We start from the raw sequence: 22,518 nt of genomic DNA, 5'->3' as shown, positions 1-22,518 counted from the left end.
TGCTGTGTTCAGGTCTTGATAAATTTGGTACCACTGTTTCCTGTGTGATGCTAAAAGGAGAAATTGTGCTAAAAGATTCCTTTCCTGTTTCACTAACTTCTTTTGTCTATATGAATTTATTCAACTTTTTGCCATGTGCTCTTAAAAAAATTCTTTATTTATTAGCCTATGTGAACAAAATGAGATTTGGAACCACTTACATAAATCATTCTAAAACTTCGAGGTTTACAGAGCCAGATTATCTGCTTACAAAGCTCTGATGACTTCAGCTGATTCATAGCCCCAGACTGAGGCCAGCAGCTTTTACTGTAAATGACCATTAGAACAAAACCTACCAACCTCAGATGGAGCGCTAGAAAATTTGGCAGAACTTAGGACAGCTGCTCTTGGAGTGCCAGGGACGTGGAGAATCACAGTTTGTGCCCAGCAGCTGTTTCCATATACTTCTGTAAAAGTGAATACACACAGGCTCCCTGTGTGATAATTTTGATTTTCTCCTCCAGGACTACACAGCCACCATATTCCTCCGGCAGCGATGGACTGACGAGAGGCTTTGTTTCGATGGTAACAAGAGCTTGAGCTTAGATGGCCGACTTGTGGAAATGCTTTGGGTACCAGACACCTTCATAGTCGATTCCAAAAAGTCTTTTCTTCATGATGTCACTGTTGAGAATCGTCTTATAAGGATATACCCTAATGGAACAGTCCTGTATGCCATAAGGTACGTAAATACCACCCATCAGCCTTTATGGTTGTGTCTACTTATGTTTTAAACTTCCCAGGTTCTGCTTAAGAAAATGGGTCTGTTTGTTAAATACATAATGCATAATATTCTTGATCAATATGAATAAATTCTTAAATTTAGTAGTAGATCTTCCCTCGACAGACCCTTTTGCTTTCATGCAGGCCGAACACAGGGATTGCGCGTTGCCATTCCAGTTTGCAGTGAAGCCACCACAGGGGAAAACAAGCTGTGATGATGGACTTGCATGATTTATTGTGAATTACCCTTTGTAAAAGGTTTTGATAAATAGAACGAAAATCTTAAAATATATTGCAAATAAGAAAGGAAAATGTGCACTCTAAGTGAGAGGGGAGCAAAGGGTGGCCTTTTTAGACTGTCACTGAACTCAGCTGTTCTGCTGCGGTTTCTGTTTGGGATTGTATTACTCTTGTACATTAGATACCAGTAAATAATAGATTTTTCTTTTCCTCACAATAGATATTAGGCTGAAAATATTATTTCAAGAAGGACACATGGAATTTTTTTATTTTTACTGATGAACATTTTTCTCCCATTAACACTTAGAAAACTTTTTTTTCCCCAAGGATCACCACAACTGTTTCATGCAGCATGGATCTGACCAAATATCCAATGGATAAGCAGACATGTACTTTGCAACTGGAGAGCTGTAAGACATTTAATCCTTGTTGTTTTATACAATTAGAAAAATATCTGGGATCTATTTCTGCTAGATATTACCAGAGTGGCTGGGATTTTCATAAAAGGCAAGGGACATTGTGTGGCCAGTCCCTGCTGAATTCCAGTGGTCTCTGTGTGCAGAGATGTGTGCACATATGTGCACGTGACATCACTGAAAAGAGCATGGCAATACTGAACTGCTGCAGGGCTAATTCATGATTGAGCAAAATCCTGGGAGATTCTCACAGGCATCCTGCAGTTACTGTCTTGGTCTTCAGAGGGAGTTCTGTGAGCAGGCATTTTCTCAGCACAGAGGAGATAATTTTTTTTTCCCCCTTTCAGAGAATATGTAGTTTTTTCCCCCCGAGAAAAAATTCCTTTAGGAAAGAAAGAAATCAGAATGAGGCTTATTTGTAAGGCATGTATTTCATAATTTATCATTTTCAGATCCTGCTCTGACTTATTTCATTGTCTCTGTGCCCTGGTAAAAAATGTGATCAATTGATGAATAAGAGTAAATATATTTTTTTTCATTTTATCAATCAATATCCTCATATTTTCCTTGAAATAGGTTCTCTAATACTTTGTAGGCATGGTTACTTTGCAAACACACAAACATCTACTTTTTTAGTTAAATGTTTGTTGTTATTCATATGACAAGACTCTAGAAAATAATTTTTGCATGGGATAACATAGAAGAATAACCAGCTCTGTAGGATGAAAATATATATTTAAAATATGTGTCGATACATGCTCAAAATCTTTTGGAAGGCTTTCTAGTACTTGTCAAGTTTTATTCTGTATCTTTTCAGAAGTGTGTGTTTTTCATCTCTTGTTGTTAATGGCCAATCAGAGTGCCACAAAGTTTCATTTTAGACAGAGTCACAAAGGAAATTAACCCAAAACCTTCTTCACACAGGCATCCCTCTAGAACAAGCAGCTTTATGAGATCTGTTTAACAAACAGTGAGTTGAATTGGAATTGGGATTTATCTTTATTTTCCTTTGGAAGAGCATATTAGTGAATCAATGTATATAGCTTTAAATCAACAGCGCTGCCTAATGAGTCATTTAGTATTTTCTCTAGTTCCAGAATGAAATATATATCCCACAGGAATTTGCAATTTATTTCACAGGATTAAAAAAATAAAAAGGAGAATTCCCCATATAATTAAAACCAAGCTTTTTTCAGATTGATTCCATCTGCTTTTTCAGCAGCACACAAGTGTCTCCTGTCCGAGGGGAAAACCCAGTCGTGTCACAACAAATGCTCCCATTACTTTGGTGTTTAGTTTTGAGGAAAACAGATAGAAGCAACAAATACAAAAAGGAAAGAGTGTGCCTTGGGCTGTGGCCTTTTCTCATCAATGCACTGCAGTCCTTTCTTCTGGCTAGGCTGGAAATGGGGTTTGTTTCCCCATGAGATAAGCTATGTTAATTTATAGATGAATAATGTTATCATCCTTCTGGCATACTGCTTGCCAAGACCATTTCCTGGGTTTAAGAATTGGGAATGCAGGCATACACACACATCTGCACAAATATTGATGCTTGTAAACAAAATGTAAACTCTATAGCAAATATTTGAACTGAAACAAAGAGTTAGGCTTTTATTAAGTGATTATTAATATAAGGAAAAATATGTCATGATATTATGGAGTAATGGCTTTACACCATAAAGCATCCCCAGTGGCCTTTCCAACATTCTTTTCTGCCATTGCTAGTTAGTAACTTTAATTGCCTTGTACTTTCTACATAGCAAAACACATTATGGCCAACATGTTATTGTATTTTTCTCCCCTAATTGCAACACTTTAGAAGGTTATGCTGGCATTTGTCAGGAAACAGACTTGGCACTCTGAGTCTCTTGGTAGGAGTTCCGTGTTTGGGAGAGCGGAGGGTTCGTGCCTTGGTTGGTGCTGCCAGGGAAGGGTTCCTGCTCTCTGCCATGTGGCAGGGACCACCACCACTCATCCTTGCTGGGCTGAAGGGTTTGTCCTCACATTTCCCTCACAAAGACCCCCAGTCCAAATACATATTCATGTCTTGGGCCCCTCTCTGAAATTTTATGTATTTTTGAACTTGTCCTTTACCATTCATTTGGTGAAGAGCCATGTGAAGGCACTTAACTCGTGCTTGACAATCAGTGAAAATTAAAATTAGCAACAGAAGGGTAAAGAAACTAATTTGTATTAGGCATAATGAATGTTTAATCCCAAATTTACTATTCCTGTAGTTAACCCTATTGACATTAGCAGCTCATACTCTATCAACAATGTACAGGAATGAGACATCCTGGGCTTGAGGAATTAGCTAGGATAAAAACTCAGTGTCACATAAAGAGAATAGAGATTACTTGTAAAAGCCAAATAACATGGGCTTAAGGATTTTGTCTCTATAAACTTTTGAAATGTTTTATAATTACTAAAATGTTAATCCCTTGAATAAAGAACAACTTTGCACAGAGGGAGCACTGTACTATTTAACTTTACTGACTATTGAGAAGGCTCTCAGTAAAAATTCTTCTTAAGAGTTTTTGAATTATTATACTCAAAGAATTTTCATAGGAAGGATCACCCAAACTTACTAATTGTTCCACTAATGAGAATATTTTGGAACAAAAGCAAAATAACCTGTTTCAAAATATGCTTGTTATCATTCATGTGGGCACCCAGAACTTCTCCTGTCTCATACAACTTGGAAGGCTGAATATCTTATAAAAACAAAAAAGAATTTCCTGTGGTACTCTCTAGTTCTTTGGACTTTATTTAAATGTCTGCAGTTCATTTATACTGAAAGGAAGTAAAATTAATCCATGGCCAGAATCATGCATAAAACCTGGTTATATGAGCCTCCCTGTTTTGACTAAGGACAATACAATTATTTGTTTATAGAAAATGTTACTTCTATTTTACATCTCACAAATCTGGGAAATTTCCCAGAATGTAGTTATGGGGGATTGAAAACTTAGCTTGGATGCATATGCTTTTGGCCTAGGCTTTTGACACAAAATTGCTTTGGCTTTAATTGCTATAAATGTGATAATGTGAGCAGAGATTCCAGGCCATGATACCTTTTCATATAACTGCCAGTGATAGTGAAAACAAAATTTACATTTAAAGAATGAGCAGAGAAAAAAATTTCAGGTGAAATTGTCTTTTAATAGATAACCAGCTCAGTGTTTCCTTACAATGAAATTTATAAACTCCCTTTTTATCCTGCATGAGATGGCTGGACAAATCAATTTTGTTTTGTCAAGGCAAGAAAAAAACCCCAATAACTTAAAAATATTAAAAGGCACTTTTGGTTTTTGTTTTAATACATCTCCTTATTCTGTGATTCTAGAGCTTTGTTCTTTTTGCAGCATATACCCTTGTGCAATGTATTGCATTATTGTCTCGCTGTAATTTACTTACAGTTGACTAAAGTCTAAAAATAATCATCAGCTCATGTTTCTGTTCCCTAAGCTGAGCTATTAACTTGCACAATATAAATCTGTCAAATACAAGAATGATTGATCTAAGTAAGCTAAAGGAAAAAGATGTTCAAATGCTCCCTGTTAACATGTAAATTACATTAACATAATCTTGAATTAATCATATACTCTAGTCTGTAAAGTGGCTGCCTTTTATGTAATGGGGAAAAGCTACAGAGGTATTTTAACTATGATTGTGCTGCACACTGACAAGTGTGTGCAAAACACAGTTGCCTTCTGATAGATGATTCATCCAGCTCCTAATTACTGCTTGAAGGTTAAGAGGGAACCTCCTGGGGCCCCTGAAGCATGCCATGCTGTTGAGCCTGCAGAAACATCAGCTCTAAGCTGGTGTCCTTGGCAAATATCCGAGCTCCTCAGCCAAAACCTTGTCCCAGGTGATGATTCCAGCTCAGGCTGGAGCACAGCAGCAGTGAGCAGCAGCTGTGCTGCTCTCCCCATCCCTTCATCTCTGTGGGAATGAGGACCAGCACACTGCACCGAGAAACTGCATCTTGGGATGCAACACACGGCGCATTTCATGTCCAGTCAAAATGCTGGCAAGTGCAATAATTCATAAAAGCTCTATTTCCTTAGAGCCTAATGGCTTTTGCTTTCAGAATACCAGGTGGTACTAATCTATTTTATTAGTTTGTCATTTATCCTGAAGTAGAAGATATAAAAAGACCACCTCCAAAAACATCAGCTTTTAACTTACAAGGCTTTGCATGTATTGGAAATTTTGTTGTGAACAGGCATTACAATCTGCCAGAACCCATCATTGTTTATGTCTAATTGCACTTCCAGAAATAAGAAACAGCTGAACCATAAGTGTGCTCAGCACAAATTAATTATTGTGCAAAATAACCACAATTGTTGGCTTGTGTCTCACTACAGGGGGTTATAACATCAATGATGTCATGTTTTACTGGACCAGAGGAAATGATTCCGTTCGAGGTTTGGACACACTCCAGCTGGCACAGTACACAGTAGAAGACCACTTTACCTCTGTGACTGAAGCTGTGTATGAGACAGGTAAAAACACCCCTAAAACACTTTCTGGGTGCAGTTTGAACTCTGGCTTTGGGAACAGAGCAGCTTAAGGACCTGAGCACGCTGTTTCCTGTTAGGATGACAGTTTTCCTGTTCTAATGGTTACATTCTTGAAGCCGTAAATACTTTTCAAGTTACAAGCAGAGACCAAGCTAATATAAAAACTGAGCATTTTCTTGGAGGCCACACATCATCTAAAGAATTATAAACAAGAATCTACTGCTCCTTCCATATGTCAGGGAGAGCTCTTGTGAAGGAAGAGAAGCATGCAACTGGGCATTTAAATTGGAGACAGACCAGGGAGCTCGGGGTACCCAGGTCAGAGCAGTCATTCTGGCTGTACAAGGCGAGTCAAAAGCCTCTATTCATCTGTGGAAATTCCAAGAATATGCTGTGTGCTTTCACAGCTGCAGGAATTTGAGTTTCATGGCTACTGCTTGTAGGAGTTGCTCTGTTTCTGGGGCAGCCTCTGCCCAGCCTGGTGGGCAGCAGGAAGGAGATGCTCAACCTGTGCCCAGGGAAGGGTCAGGAGCCTTTCCACAGACCTGCCCCTCTGCCCAGCTTAGGAAACTGCTGTAGAAAGTTTCCTCTAACTGCAGGGCTTAACCTCAGGGAACAGTGTGCTCTTGATTATTTTCCAGAGGTTTTGAAAGGGATTTCAGAGAGTTCAAGACCTGCCAAACCTTTTTGTTCTTTGAGTTACTCTCAGGTCCTTCATTACTGCTCTTCGCTGTGTACCCAGTTTCTCTTCTGCTCAAGTCAGCACACCCACACAAGGGTGTGATCTTTAAATCAAGACACACACATCCTTCAAAACTGCAGTTTCACCAGAGGACATGTTTCTAATTCTGAATCACGGAAATATACTTTCTCTATTCCATCATTGGGTATTTCTGCTTTAATAACACAACACAGAGAAACTTGTGATCTAATTTCAGGTATTAATTCAGGCTACAAAATTGAAGTTCTCTAAGTATAAATTAAATACATACCAGCAGGCTCGAGGATGACAGAGTTTCTTGCTCCTTATGTAAGTGACATCTGCTTGCCTTCCTCTTTACAGCTTCTGAGTAAGCAGCATCAGGTTCAATCAAAGACTAATCCTTTACTGCTATTCTGCCCAGAAGGGTATTAGGACCTGTTCACCACACAGGAAAGTGGAAGAGGAAACCTGCTTAATTCCTATCACATTTTATCACAGAATCAGGAGTTTAAAGACAAAAAGTTTGATTGTTTTGTTTATTTGTTTTGGTTGGTTGGTTTTTGGTTTTGATTGTTGTTTAACTAAATTGACTAAAACCTATTTCCAGTTAGAATTGAAGAGGTATGATCAGATGAACTGTGCTCTTCTTCCAGTAAATGATGCTGTCTTCCTCCCTTTGTCTTGGCAGGAATCATATGCATGAAGTCAAAAGCCACTTTTTGTTTTAATTATATGTTTTAAGACACACAAATTAATTCAATTAAAATTTGTCACATCTGCTTGTTACAGTTCTCCTATTCAAGACAGCCATGTTCTCAAAAGCTGTGCAGTGCTTTTAAAATTTAATCTCCGAATCCTCTTAATTTTCTACCAAGTCATTCTGAACTAGGTACTATTTTCTACAGTTTATTTGGAAAGCAGTGCCTACTGTAGGCCATATTAAAAGAAAAAAGCAACCAGATTATGGAGCTGTGTAATCAATTTTGAAATAAAAAATGATGTTTTGCATTTCCTCATTACCATTAATAGATATGAGAGTAGCTTATAAATAACAATAACGTTATAAATAACAGCTATTTATAACCAGTACAATTCAAAGGGCTAAAGCTAAAGTTATGAGAGAAGAGCTGCGTGCAGTATTTCCTAACACAGCAAAAAAAGCAATCAGGGTTTGAGACTCTGTGAACATGAACAGGCAGTACAGCTGCTGTGCAAGTGAAATATTGTACAGCAGCGCAAAACCCAAGTTCACGTACAGCCACTGACAGAGCCAAATTTAAAATGCAGTCAGCAAAATTCCTGCATAAGTAACTTCAGTAAATTTAAGAAAAGGACACTGAGGTTTAATCTTGTTTGTAGAACAGCATGTATCACGTAATAGTAATCACATTACTGTAATCACATAATAGTAAGTCACTTTGAATAATGTTAGCTGGATTTCTGGCTAGGGTTTGGTGTTGATTTTGTTTTGGTACAGAACAATTTCATTTTGGACATGGATAATTTAATTGTTAGAACCATTTCCTACATGTCTTTAACTATAGTCGTCGTTCTTTGTACACTGATAAACTCTTGGGCTCCCAAACCATATTATCTGCATCAGTGGCTGCTGCATTTTATTTTAGCTGTCCAGCCAACACCACCTGCATTCTCAGAGTAATAAATACTAGTATAGAAAGCTTGCCCTTCTTACTGGAAAAACATAAAAGCAATGAAGAACTGTCACAGTGTAGCTTTTTGTATAAATAATCATAGTGATAAGGCTGAAATACATTTTAAAAATTCATTTAATCTATTCTTGTGTCACAAGGCAAGGTCATCTATATCTGCAGCCTACTTCCTGACAGATGTTTCTAGGAGTAAGTCAGACAAGCTTCCAGAGTGTCTGCTTCACAGCCTCCCTAGATGATTTTTTTCCTGGTGTTTATTACACGCATATTTTCCTCATGTCTAATCTTGATCTCCCTTGCTGCATTTCAAACCCATTATGTGGATATTGAAGACAAATGTCCTGCTTTTTTTCAGCAGCCTTTTCACTGTATCAAGGCTGATATATCTTTTCTCAGACCAACAATTTTCCTCTTTTTTTAATTCATATAAGCAATTTTCTAGATGTACTGTCTTTGCTATTGTTCACCCATTGAATTTTCATCTCTTTGCTGATATGCAGCGCCCAAAAATGGGTTCCCATTGGATAGCCTCTGAGGATGGAAGGGTTTTCTTAATATGTTCCATGAAATCTGTTCCTCTTTATGCATTCTAGGCTGATATTTGCCTTTCTTGCTGAAAATTATCATGCATTTTTGACCTTGTTCAGCTAGGTCAAAAATTCCTCCTAGTTCTCTGACTCCTTTTTTGCCCTGTAACCACATGTTCCCTGAGCTCTGGGAGCTGGTGATTCCCATCTGAGTGCCAGACTTCATACTTGTTGAATTCCCTTGTTTTACTTTGGTTATAATAGTTGGTGAGATATTTTTGAACTCCAGTCCTGCTCTCCAACGTGCTAACTCCAGTCCTAACACACTCATGGAATGTCATCATGTTAGGGAATAGTTTTGGGCAGACCCCATGTGTTCCCACTTGATAAATGCTTCTATTTTCACAGCAAGCAATAGCTAATTAATCTCAATTTCCATTTTTAGCCAGAGAAAGAAGCAAAAACATAATTTAAAACTTCATGCTAATTGGCTGCTGATAGCTTTTATTTCCAGCATCTTTCCTGAAGTCTTGCACCCACTGCTCAGCCCTCCTGTCAAGTCCTTGGCAGCAGCAGGAATGAGGAGGCTCAGCTTGCTCAGGTCTAGTCTAATGCTGAGTCTTCAGCCCAGGAGGCAGCAGAGGCACGGCAGGCAGGGCTCTCGGTGCACGTCCCCACTCGGAAAATATCAAGTCAACAAACTGCCATATTCTAATGGTATTATTTTGGCAGAACAGAAGGAAAGAAGAGACAGAAGCATAAATTAAATCTCTGCTCCTTGATGCACGAAGACAAGATATTTGCTCTGTTAAAAAGGCTGCAAAAGGAGCTGGCTGCCGCTCCTGTCTGCAGTCGCTGCCAGGGTTTTGATGTCTGTCTCAAATCCTGCTTCAGCCTCCTTGGGCCAGAGGCCCCTCAGCCCTGGTGTGGCTGTGCAGGGCTGAAGCTCTGTGCTCCCCTGGCCACTGCATGTTGTCAGCTTCTCAGGGGGATGTCACAGCTAAGCCAGGGAGGAGTTGCCCTCATTTATAATTAGTGATCCGAAATCAAAGCCTATACAAAATATATAGATTATATAAAGTTTGTGTGAGAGTGTATGTCCATCAGTCATGGTCTCTTTCTAAATAGGTGCACTGCTTGCTTTGCCCTACAGGCTCATCTGCAATTTCCTAAGGTTCAGGAGATTATTTATTTAATAGTAGATTTTTTTTAGGTTTTTCAGTACTTTTCCTTTAGAGGTGCAGAATAACTTCCCCTGTTCCCTTTATCTGTTCTTTTATTGTCTGTAATTGCTCTCCAATTGTTACTTCTGAGAACATATTCTTTGCCATATAGGGCTCACAAAGAATCCCAGAGGTATTCACTAATGATCTTACCTGGTGACTCTTCCATCAGCCTCACCTAAGATTTAAACAATTACCTATGCATATCTATCATCATGTTATGCTCAATTTACCTCTCTGAGCTCATAGCATCCCTCTTTGTAAACAAGCTTTTCCACCTGAGCTGATGTTTTCCATCATGAGTTGTTTCTGAGATACTTCTGCAATGTAGAACAGTTTAGAAAGAAAACAGTTTTGGAAATTTTGAAAAAGTTACAGTAATGTAAACTCCTATGGAAATGCAATGAATGGAAAGAATATCAAGGATTTAGGAAGCATTCTGTCATTAACTCCTCTGAAGTTCTTTATATCATAGAGACAAATCAACCTCAACACTTGGAAATCTTTCTGTGGCATAAACTTTTTTTCTGGTTTTGTTGTTGTTTTTGTTGTTTTGTTAGGTGAGCTAAGTGGATAAATATATGTACACATTACACTATGAAAGTGTTTGTTTCGTTCTTGGGAAATCTGAATTTCAAACTTATTTTTTGTAAAGCATTTTCATGAAGATCAAACACTTGTTGAGAAGCCCAGACTGAACTTTCATTTCCTTTAGTTCACCTCTGAAAAGCAAGTAAGAAAAGGGGTAGTTGGTAAGATCTAGGCTATGAACGACAGAAGACTTTTTTTTCTCTGAGGGAGGGGCAAAGAGGCTGTAATATCATATTAGCAATTTATATTGCCACCCTTAGCATCCTGCAGCTGTCAGAGAATTGCATTTCAGTTGCACAACTTATTTATTGTGTAAAAGTGGGGACATTCTGACTACTCACTGCCTATGTTCATTGTAAACAAGCAATAACAAAATGGAGTACTGAAAACTACATTTTCAGTGTATAGTTAAACCAGTAAAATCTATTTTAAGCTCTCCTGCCCTTAGAAGAGGCAAGATGAGAAGGAGATGATGCATTGGCAGAACTGCACTGACGTGCTCGTGTGAGTTGTACATCACACATTTTAGCAGACACCCAAGGGGTTAGCATAAATAATTCATGAGAGACAAAAGGATGCTCTTTGTGCCTGGCTGCACACCTCTGTGCAGGGCACCAAAGTGCTTCTTGCATAAAGAGTGATGTGGAGCAGACTTTTCCTGGAGTAGAGCTCAGCAGAAAGTCCACAGGAAGTGGTTGTGGGGAAGATGGTCCCATCCCAAAACACTTGGAGTGGAAATTAGGAACTGCTGCCAGTATTTATAGAGAATCAGTCCTTTCTTAGTTACCTCTGCTGGGACCTTTCACTGGTCAGAAATGCTGCAGAAAAGATCAAAGATGCAGCATTCTGCCATCAGCTGGGAACAGATGCCACAGAAAAATGGGACAATCAGAAAATGAATGACCTAGGGTGAAAAGGAAGCTTGTTTAGGTTTATGTATTTCTCAAGCAGTGCAGCAATAGTCATTGTTGATAGAATAATCAGTGGCAGGTCTATACAAAGTGTCTGATAATCAGAACTGTAAATTAGAATATAATTTTAAAAGCCAAAAGCCAAACTGCAATGCCAAGTTATAAATCAGTTTTTATTGCCTTCAGAAAGATCTGACTCAGACCTAGGCCTGCTCAGCTACTGAGAAAAGCCTGTGCAGGTATAAATTTTATGATGCTTTAACATCAGTGGTCAGCAGGACCTTCTCATTTAGCAGTAGAGAGGGTTAGAGCAGGTATGGAGACTGTCATCTGCTGTTTGGATTTGTTCTTCATCTACAAGTTAGAGCCACTGTCTACTGCTGTACTTCTGCTCTCTCATAAATTCTATAAAGCCTGCATTGCTCAGCTGAATTTTCTTTTGCTGTGGGGTCATTAAGTCGAATACCTCACCTTGAGGTGTGTTTAGAGTGTAAATATTGCCAGTCATTGAAGTTCAGGTTCATCTGAGAAACTGTTACACAGAGCAATTCAATACTTTGATAAGTGCTAATGCTGTGCCTTTGCTGCTGTTTGATATCTGCACAGAAATTATTTCTATCATGTTAACAAATTTAAATCAGAGCAGTCTCACACGGAGGAGACATTGATCATGGGCCAGAAACTTGAAAGAAAAAACATATTTTCATTTTAATGCAAGTATTTTGTTGTCAAGCAAGAGGCAAACTTGACAGTTTTGAGGAGTTAATTTGAGCTGTACTTGAGTTAACTCTGGTAAAGTCAGGGCTAGGATTTCATGAAGCTGTTTCAATTTTGTTCTGGCTGATGGCACCGTGGTCTCAAATGTGCCAGTCAAAGGCAATGAGATACAGCATTGCCCTCTCACATGCAGCTCACGCAACAGGAGCAGCAAATCTGTTCTTTTTAAAGATGATAACTTTTGGAACATGTGTGGTGTAGATGAAAAAGGGACTGCAATATTTCCCTATCTTCATTTTATCCCATTGCTCATTTCTTTAGCATGATAAGTGTGCACTGAATACTTTTTCTCGACTACTGATTCCTTCAGTTTATTACAGGAGGAGCTCTGATGATTTCTATATATAGGTTGCTTCAAAATTTCCATTATAAAAGCTCTTCTGAACCCTTTAGAGAAATGCTGACACTATTATTATCATGTCCATGATATGTCTTTGGATTCTGGCAAGAAGAAAGCCTTAAGGTTAGAGAAATGTCTTTTTTTTGTTCCCCAAAAAGCCACTCAGCTATAAGCTGTTACATCTCTATTTCTCTTTGTTCACATTACTTCAGAAATTTCTGGCATCAGAAAAAATAATAACACCAGAATATTCAAAGGACTTGTCTAAACTTGGAAATTGCAAACTGTGGCTTTTAAATCTGATATTTTGAACTAACTTCACATGTATGCACTTAACTTTTATTCCGAGGTAAATAGAGATACAGTGGTAGGGCAGTAACAAGGAGAGGGTGTTATTGTGTTATTCCTGAACCACAGGAAATCCCCAGGTGCCTGTGGCACTCTGCAGGAAGGATGCTCTGGTCCCTTCACTCCCCTTTGCTGGGCACATCCTTCCCTGTGGTCAGCACAGAAGCAAAACACAAGGAGCTTTTGTGGAGTTTCTGGTTCTCTTTCCCAAGTGCTTTGTGCTGCAGCCTTTTGTAGTACAGACTCAGAGATTTCCCTTTGCACTGGGCTCATTTCAGAGCACGCTGGGCACAGACAGGGCAAGTAAGGGCACACAGTCATCTGTAAGTTTTTCACTCCCTGACTTCTGAGTGCTTTACTGTGGTCTCCATACACTGGAAATCAGTTTTGCTGAGCAAAATGACATTTATTGGAACAACTGTATTGGTAAAAGTCACAGCCTTGGTAGAGGTACACTGGTATAATGTCCCTCTTTTCAGTAAAAATGTGAAAATGCTGTAAAACATGTTTGAACCTCTTGCCTCATGGAGATAACTTAACTGTAATGTTTGTACCCTTTCTTTCCGTTGGATGCTTGAGGATTTCAATATACTGAATTTACAAAGAAAAACCCTAAAAAATACAGTGTATTTTTTCCTTTGGAAGGAGAAAGAACTGACTACCAGAGGACTGTTTAGTTTAGTAGGGAAGAGATGCTCAATGTGGCAGAAAACTGAAAACAAGTTAATATTAGAAATTAGGCATTGATTCTTAGCAAACAGAATTATTTATCAAGAGATATGCTGTGTGTCTAGATATTCTCAGACCAAGTCTTCTTGTCTGTGTGAAAGGTGGGCTCTATTCCAACAAAAATTATTTAGTTCAAAGCAAGGGATGATTAAGGAAATTGAGTGGCTTGTGATTAGGGTCAGACTCCATAATGCAAATCTTTCTGTTTTAAAAATCCTGTTATTGTTCTCTTGGTGCAATATATACAATGCTTTTAAAAATTGAAATTTAGCCATCCATTTTCTCATCTGGGATCAATAAGACATTTCTTTGCATCCACTGCTTGCACTTCAGGCTTTTAGAAGTGCTCTTCTTTGTGTCTCACAGCACACCTGAGGGATGCATAAATAGCCTGTCTGTGCCTATATTGCTGTTGCTGTGGTGAATTCACTGCTGTGTACTTCTGTCCTGACTCACAGCAGGAAGCACTGGAAGCAGATATTGGTGCCAGAGAATAGGTTTTGTATTAAAATAGCAGAAGCCAAAGCTGTTGGACTACAAAGCATTAGTCTCTCACTGATATTGTGCTGGCATGCAAATGCTGAAATGATTTTGTAAAAGCTTAATAATGTTTAATTTGTAACCTGGAACTTCAGAACAAGAAGTCTTTTCTGCCCATTTAAAAAACAAGATTTTGTTTTCCCATAATGCAGTGAACTGGTAACAATTTCAGGTTGTGTGCTTCAGCATAGCCAATTTTTGCTCAGGTAGGGAGCTGGATAAGAAATTCAAGCTTTGCTTATGAGTGTGCTGTCCCCTCATGAAACACAGTTCTGTATTTGACTCTGTGATCCCAGAAGTTCATCTTCTGGAAATCACTGACTTAGAAGTAAATAATTAGAGCCCCAGCAGTGACACTGCTCAGAGCAGCACAAACACTAATAGATGATGAGGATGCAAAGGTCGTGCTTGGGTTTAAGTGGAAGGTGAGGGGTAGGTCAGTAATTTCAGAGCAGGTACCTTCAATCCACATCTTGTGCAATAGTAAATGAAGAGAAAAACAAACTGGATATGTGAGATAGTTGAAAGTGAGAACCTGTGACACCTGCATGAAATGACAATCCTTACTGCTCTAGTTGGTACAGTAGCTCCCTCATTGTTATGAATAGCAGCTGCTAAATCCATATAGGATTTCAAATTTCCTTGCCTTGTGTTATGTGATGAAACATCATGTTCAAGCATTGAAGGATTTATTTTTTCCTTCACTAATCCTCATTTAATTTCCAATTCAAGGTGTCTTTAATAAAACTCTGGATATGGTGACTGAATGTTGCATATTTCATTGTTTCCTTCAGTTCAGAGTCTTCAATCTGAATTTTTCAGTGCCGTGTTTAATTTTTACAAGCTTGTTTGTTAAGCTTTTTCCACACTGTAGTACACCAAAGTAATACAGGTTGTTATTTCAAGGACCTTTTCATGACTTGCACCTTCACAATGTTTTTTTTTCCCCCTGCTCCTTCCACAGGACGTTACCCCAAACTTGTGTTTCACTTTGAACTCAAGAGAAACATCTTGTATTTCATATTAGAGACATATGTACCATCAATCCTTCTGGTTGTGCTCTCCTGGGTGTCATTTTGGATAAGCCAGTCATCGGTTCCAGCCAGAATCTGCATAGGTGAGAAGCTGGTAAACCAACCCAAGCCAGGGGCTGGATCACTGAGACTCCCTCTCTATTGTATTTGGCATCCATGTCCTGAAGGTGCAAACACTTTTGAGTTTTATGGAATTGCTTTTTGGGTTGGCCATACTCAGTGCATCATGTGGATTCCCCTTAAAGCCTTGCTATTCTTTAACTAAGAAAAGCGCCTTTGGCAGCTACAGGAAGGAGACTTATAGGCAGGGGAGGCCACTGAAAGCAAAGCAAAAAACTGTCATTTTGGAAATAATTTAAACATATTCAAATACATGGCATGCACAGACAATTGTGAGGCTTTTGTGAGGTCTCACGATACATACTAATTAACACATGAATAACAAGAGAATTATAAGAGATTAAATATAATTAATTTCAAAGAAAGGATATTCTGAAAGGGAAAGAATGCAAATCAGGTTTGATCAGGCTGCAGGTGGGATGGAAAAAATACTCCTACAGAACAGGGAATAAAGAAGGATTTCACATTGAATGAGGCCAGTGGGCAACTACACTCAGAAAAACGATATCTGAATATTTTAAAGGGACCTTTTGCATAGATTTGCAATGATAATGTGTTAATCATAATTATACATTCTGTGACACCAAAATCTCTCTCATTTTAATTTCTAGTCTTCTCAGCTTTGCTAACATTTTCTGTTACTCTTTTTAAGCGTTTAACTTAAGAGTCACAAGTTAATTTTAAAGTCTTCTTCCTAAACCATGACCCATTAAATTCTGTGGCATCCTAGGAGTTTCAGGTCCAGGGAGAAGGTTCCTGCAGCAGGGCCCTTGCAGCAGAGGCCCTCAGTGCCACCTGTGTTATACTAGAACACATTTTTTTCCATTCCACAGGTGTCACCACAGTCCTTACGATGACAACACTGATGATGGGAGCCAGGACTTCACTCCCAAATGCTAATTGCTTTATTAAGGCAATTGATGTGTACCTTGGTATCTGCTTCAGCTTCATCTTTGGAGCATTGTTAGAGTATGCTGTGACTCATTTCTGCACTCTGCACCAACTCAGCTCAAAGGAGCTTCCAAAGGTAAATTAATTGTTTGGTGTTGTCTTACAAACTGGATTTAGATTGCATTTGCTAAAAAGAATGAATTATCTTAGCACTAATGGTAAATGTATTTAAGGTAGTTTCTTTTTTAGAATTAGGGCAGGGAAACATAATGATCTTGAGAAAAAGAAAAAATATTTGTATACCTGGAGCTTTTCTGGAAGAGACCAAGCACACTGAAGCACTCTTCCTTCTCTCTTTTGGTCTGGGCTTTAAGGCCACTTATAAAATGTTCTGGATGTCTCACCAAAATCACAGGCACTTCTTGTCTCCCAGGCAATGGTATAAACTCACAGTTCAAAAACTGGGCTGAGCTTGGTAACTTGATCCTACTGCAATATGGAAAAAAAAAGGCATTTATATCATTCCATTTATGAAACCTGCACATGCATGGAACATGAGTCAGCCTCCTGGTGATGTCTTCATGTGCTGGGTGTATCAGGTCCCTGTAGCTTCCTGCTCTCACCTTCTCCTTCAACAGCTGCACCTGAAGTCAGGCTGGGATCCATTTTGCCTTCTGCATCATTATTGTAACAGTGCTTTTGCGGCTCTAAAGAGTTTCTCACAACTCTGAAATACTGTGAAATATACTTAAAATAAAAATGGATGAAATCAACATAGGTATTTTTTGAGTCTGATGGTTGCTGAAATAATGAGGACAGGTTCATGAAGAGGTTTTGTCACATCTTCCATCTCCAGTGTATAGCAGTGCTTTCATAAGCAAGGAAAAATAAATCACAAGGAAGCTGAAAGATGATTGTCTTGCAGCTTTTAATTAGGGAACTGAACCTAATATGCATGATAAAGAAAATTTTAAGCAGCTTATGAAATTTCTGGATTAATAGAAAAAAGCAAAACATGGAAAATGAGAATTACAGGAAGAAAAAAAAAAAAGGGGGTAGAAAGAAATTTGGTTGAGTGCTGTAGGGATAAATGTCCAGAAGCAGAAAGATTGTTAACTGTTTATGCCAAATTAGAACAGAGCATCACAAATGCCTAAGCAAAGCTCCTCAATATAGTCAAGAAACAGGATATTGAGCTCAAGTGGAGGAGCTTCAAAACCTTTTGAAGATTGGGCAATACGTGGGTAGGTGGGGTTATGCCTATATAGTTCATCAATTAATATGAGCTTTTGGCTGTTTGGATGAAAGATAGGTTCTGCAAATGCACAAGAACAGGTGTGTGGAGAGAGGCTGCAAAATGGACACAAAGCTGAGGCACCCCAGTGGGTTTTATGAGATAACGTCTATCGGGGACTGTCTGCAGATGGGCAAACACTCATTTCGAGTGAGAGTTTGAGTGGAAAGCCTGTAAGTAATTTTTATTGGCAAGGCAACATCAGTGACAATTCCCTGTGAGCATATCCATCTTGTGAAGTAAGTGGTTGTCATTTTGCTCACAGTGTACAGAAAAAAAAGCTGCTTGGAGGTTCGGGTAAGAAAGTAAAGTGTTTCAGTGCTTGGATGATTAAGCATCTTTGGATCTGTGAAGGGCACTTATGCTGTCCTTGCCTTCACCTGCCTCTGTCAGATTCCCTTTCATCTGGAGCAGGCACTCATGCTTGCAGATGGGGTGGACATGGGAACTTGTAGACTTGAAAAATGTGCGTGGAAGTATGTGGAGGTACAGCCCTAAAATGAGAAAGGAAAGTTTTGTGATTAACTTAATGACCAAAAGAAATAGTCTTTCACTTCAGGCTTGTTTCCTGCCTTCTGCTGGGCATCAGGAGTGAGCAAGCAAACCAAGTGCACTTCTTGCCCACACAAAGATAGGGGTGTAAGAGAAGGAACAGTTTGGTCCTAGGTCAGCTTGCCTCTCTGTAGAACAAGGAAAATGTTTGTCATGTCCTTTTCTACTGTAGCCAAGGGCAAACGCCGCTTACTGATTTGGGTGTCATGGAGAGCATACCTGACTTGTAATTCTCATTTCTTGTTATAAAAACAAAAACATCACAAGGGCAAAAATACCAGCTAAAATCTCATGTCACTGTCTAGCAGGTACTTAGCAATTTATGTGTGAGTATCGTCACTGTGAATGTGTTGTCCTCATTATCGTATTCTCTTGTGGACACAGGTTAATTGGAAATCTCACGTCCCAGTTTGTTATTCCCATATGTGAGCTGATAGAAAATTTGCACTCAGAATTATGTAAATAAATCTAGGAGGTGAAATGGAAATGTCACCCTCTGTTTTGTATAGGAATTAGTTGTACTCACTTGCTTCCCGCTTTGCTCTTTGAAGAAGTTGGGCACAGGAGTTTCAAACCCTTCTGAAGCCCCTGAGAGCTCCAGTTTAGAACATAAACTGGTGAAAGAGCTCATCAGATCTGTGCTCTTGCAATGCTTCACATCATGTGAACCAGGACCCACAGAGACATCTTCAAAGCTGATGGTAAAAGCAGAGGAACCACCTGCTGCAAGGGAGGTCAGGCAGGAGGTGCCATTCTCATCAGCTCCAGAACAGCAGGCTGCTTCTCCTGAGTTTCTTCTATTTTGTACAAAGGCATTAATTGTCTTCTTACAAAGCACAGAAATGTTCCTTGGGTTTCCTCTGTCTTTTACCTAAACCTCCACCGTTAAGGCAGAATGGAGAATAGTTTGAAAACTGAAAATAATTTTATAAGTGTGATGTTCAGCTTCTGTGGTATTTCTGTGCAAGCCTCATGCAATCCTTATGAGCACCACATAAGCTCCAGGTGCGCAACACTGTGGGCTGAAATATTTTTAAGCTTGGGCAGCTTTATTATCCAGTGTAAGTGACAACATTCCTCCAATTCTGTTGGCTCTTGGATGTCAGCAAACACCTCACTCATGTAAACAGCAGCCCCACTATCAGGTGTCATTGACAGTGCTTTTTGGGTGATGTACAGCATCTTTCCTGGATGGTACCGATTTGGTATCTAAACAGAGCCCTCCTTAGGGCCAGCTGCCATTTCCTCATTGACAGCTGGCATCCAGAAAAAGACCTAGTACGACATTTAAAACTGGAGCCACAGCTGAACACTCACAGCACAATTTCTTTTTTCGATACAGAGTAAACCGGTTCAGTCTTTTCGTCGTGCTCAGTTCTTCATAGCAGTCTGGAAAAGTCCCTTGATAAACCCACTCTGTAAGACTGCAGCTTTTTATAAATTAGCAGGTATGGTTCTCTAGTCTAGCTCTCTCCTTTCCAAGCTCTGTGATGCAGCACTTTTGCTGCAAACTCCCCTCTGTTCTGCGAGAGCCCTGCCTTGTTGCAGTGCAGATAGAATCCCGTACATATGCACTGCTTACGGTATTTTCTGCTTAAGTGAGAACTGCCCCTTGGGGAGCTGAAAGGAGTCAAGAGCAGCCTCATAACACATCAGCCTCCTGGGAATCGCTCACATGCACTGTGAGGAAGGAGAAGTGGCACGTACACAATGTCCTTTCATGCTCTGAAATGAAACTAATTCTGAACAAGCGATAGCCAGCCCTACCTGAGAGAAAAATTGACTCTTAAACTGAGCAATGCCCCAAATCCTGAAGGTTTTGAAGTACAGATGTCATAATGAAAAAGAAAGCAGGGGAAAAAAGTCAGAACTCTTCTGTCAGGTTCCTTTATTTTATTAACCTTTGAAGTGCTGAGTGCATTCATTAGGCTGTTGCTCCGGTGCCTCATTTCAAGTGCCAGCACTGCTGACAAAGGCTCCTCTGCCATCCCCAGCACTCCCCTCAGCTGCCTGGACTTTTTGAAGCAGAAGAGAGAGATATTTATAACCGAGTCAGGCCTCAAGTGAAAACTTGAGGTTTGAATTTTAGTGCTACCTTGGGGATTATTTAAGGTTCAGACTGCAGTTTTATGGATTGATCCTCTTAATGCTTTATAGGCAGATTTTTGTCCCAGCCTTTCACAGGGGTGTGGGAGGCCATGAGGAGGATGACCAAGGTATTTTTTTGGTAATTGTATTTTTAGGAGGATATGTGTGTTGAGCTACATTTATCTCTCAAATAAAATATCCCCCTTTTTTTTTTTTAATTGAAAATGGAAAGCTGCATTAATCCTTTTTCTACTGCCATTTGTTCTGCTTCACTGATTCACAGCAGTTTGAGGACATTGTTCAGACTTCACTGTAATTTTCAAGGGTGTCAGTAATTTCAGATGAAGAAGACAGGCTGGTGCTGTACACATGCACCCTGGGCAGAAGAGCAATTCTGTACTGGCATGGAGACCACTTAGGTGGCTTAATTGGCTTTCTGTGACTTTAATAGCTGGGGTATACCTAAATGATATTTTTGTCTGGCTGCACATGGGGATGTACATCTTAACCTTTTGACAGTTTGTCCTTGTGTAAACTGTTTATTTTCATGATGCAAATGGAAAAAAGCAAGTTGGTCAGAAGAAAGAGATTCTGCCTTCTACACTTCACAAATATTTTTTTTAGACTTGTCTTACATTTATGCCACCTACTGATTTGGGGGGTAATAAAACTATCAGGAGAAAATAAAAATTATATATATGCCTACCTGAATTAAAATGACCCCTCCTCAAAGTATATATAATAAGTTTTAGTTTAGATACAAAATTGGAGCCAGTCTTTTGTAGCTTGTTTCTGTTGGTGTCTCTGCAATATCCCAAGCCAAACTGAATACTCCAGAAATTCCAAGGAAGTTTTAGAGCTGGAGCTGCAGCTGATGTCTAATCCTGTGTCCTCTGAGTCAGTAGCAGAAAACCCACCGACTTCAAAGGGTGAAAATTTCATACATGAACTTTATGGCTCTGAGCCATTTCTAATCAGAGAAACAAAACCCACCAGAAGGCTTATACAACATTCTCCAAAGACCTGTCTTGATGCAGTGAAGCACATAAAAATATTCTTAACCCTCCCACGACTTTGAACTTAGAGCACGGGTTCCAGGACTTGACAGAAAGTATCACAAGCTGTTTGGTATTAAGTCAGCTGTGGCTGGGGCTTGTCCCTCTTTATTTTTTAAGTCACTTGATTTTGATCACAAAGCGCCAGAATGAGGTAGCCAGTCACACACAAGGAGAGCATCTTGTATCCTGGGGTGCTTGATTTGGGGCGCAGCCAGCTCAGCTCCCCACCCTCTCCATCTCCAGGCTGGGGCTTTGCCTTCACACTTTCTGGGCACTAACCTTTGCCAGTATTTGCCCTGAGCAGAAGACAGTTTACTGTCGTGCCTTTCAGGGATTTGCTGCTATCTTAAGTAAAGTTCCTTGTCCGTATTTGAACAAATCCAGATTTGCTTGACAGTGCTTCAAAAGTTTTTGCTGTACAGCGTTGCTTAAGTCAATGTTTTCCCCTAAATGGAGGCTTTGAGAGCTGAAAGGAGCTGCCTGGTGCATGCAAGTGCTTGTCCTTGAAGTCGAGGAGTGAGACTGAGGAGGAGTCTGAAGAAAAATCCCATTTGCTGCAGCTCTAAATAAACAGGTGTTGAAACATGCACTTAAGTACCTGCTGTTGTGTTCCCTATCAGATTATTGATGATGATGATGATGAAGAAGAGAAGAATGGAGTCCTGGCAGCAGTGACAAACAGTTGCAGTGCTCCTGACAATACGAACAAGACCGATTCAAACAAAAGCAAACAAACCAGCACTGACAGAAAAGGGGAGAGAAATCAACACAGTGTGTGCAGCTCAGCAATGTCGGTAATGAAAAGACTTTTCTGTATCTTTGACTGCTTCCATGTTAAAAACCCTTACCACATAGACAACTACGCCAGATTCTCCTTCCCGTTGTCATTCATCATCATTAATGTACTTTACTGGGTGTATTATTTGTATTTCTAAATGTTTTATTTTGCAATATTAGTTTAAAGTTTAGAAAGTGGACATGGGAGGGGAAGTTACGGAAAAATGGAGAAATTATATTTGAATAAAGGGATGTAAAAAGACATGCCACCTTTTCAAGTGTGTCTGAAAATTTTGTTAACTCACTTTTCTGCATTTAAATGTCTGTCATCCAAAACTGGATGTATTTGTATTAGTATGCATGTCCCAAACTACTTATCAAAGGCCAATAAGTCC

At 39.4% G+C, this 22,518-nt stretch overlaps 1 protein-coding gene across 1 annotated transcript in view; it reads left to right on the top strand.

Moving 5' to 3' along the window:
• The window catches only part of LOC311156292 (gamma-aminobutyric acid receptor subunit pi-like), a gene marked incomplete at both ends in the record, with an annotated part of 36,318 nt that extends 14,037 nt beyond the window's left edge, over window positions 1-22,281 (top strand). Inside the window, 6 exons of the mRNA XM_084210144.1 lie at window positions 504-721; window positions 1,330-1,412; window positions 5,795-5,932; window positions 15,274-15,426; window positions 16,297-16,490; window positions 21,967-22,281. Coding sequence (XP_084066270.1) covers window positions 504-721; window positions 1,330-1,412; window positions 5,795-5,932; window positions 15,274-15,426; window positions 16,297-16,490; window positions 21,967-22,281 — 1,101 coding nt within the window. The remainder of the gene's footprint in view (window positions 1-503; window positions 722-1,329; window positions 1,413-5,794; window positions 5,933-15,273; window positions 15,427-16,296; window positions 16,491-21,966) is intronic.
• Between the last annotated feature and the right edge of the window lie 237 nt (window positions 22,282-22,518).

This window comes from Fringilla coelebs, assembly GCF_963513975.1.
Source record: "Fringilla coelebs genome assembly, chromosome: 8".
NCBI lineage: Eukaryota > Metazoa > Chordata > Aves > Passeriformes > Fringillidae > Fringilla > Fringilla coelebs.
Note: the sequence above shows the minus strand (reverse complement) of the source record. Positions and strands in the feature narration are given on the sequence as shown.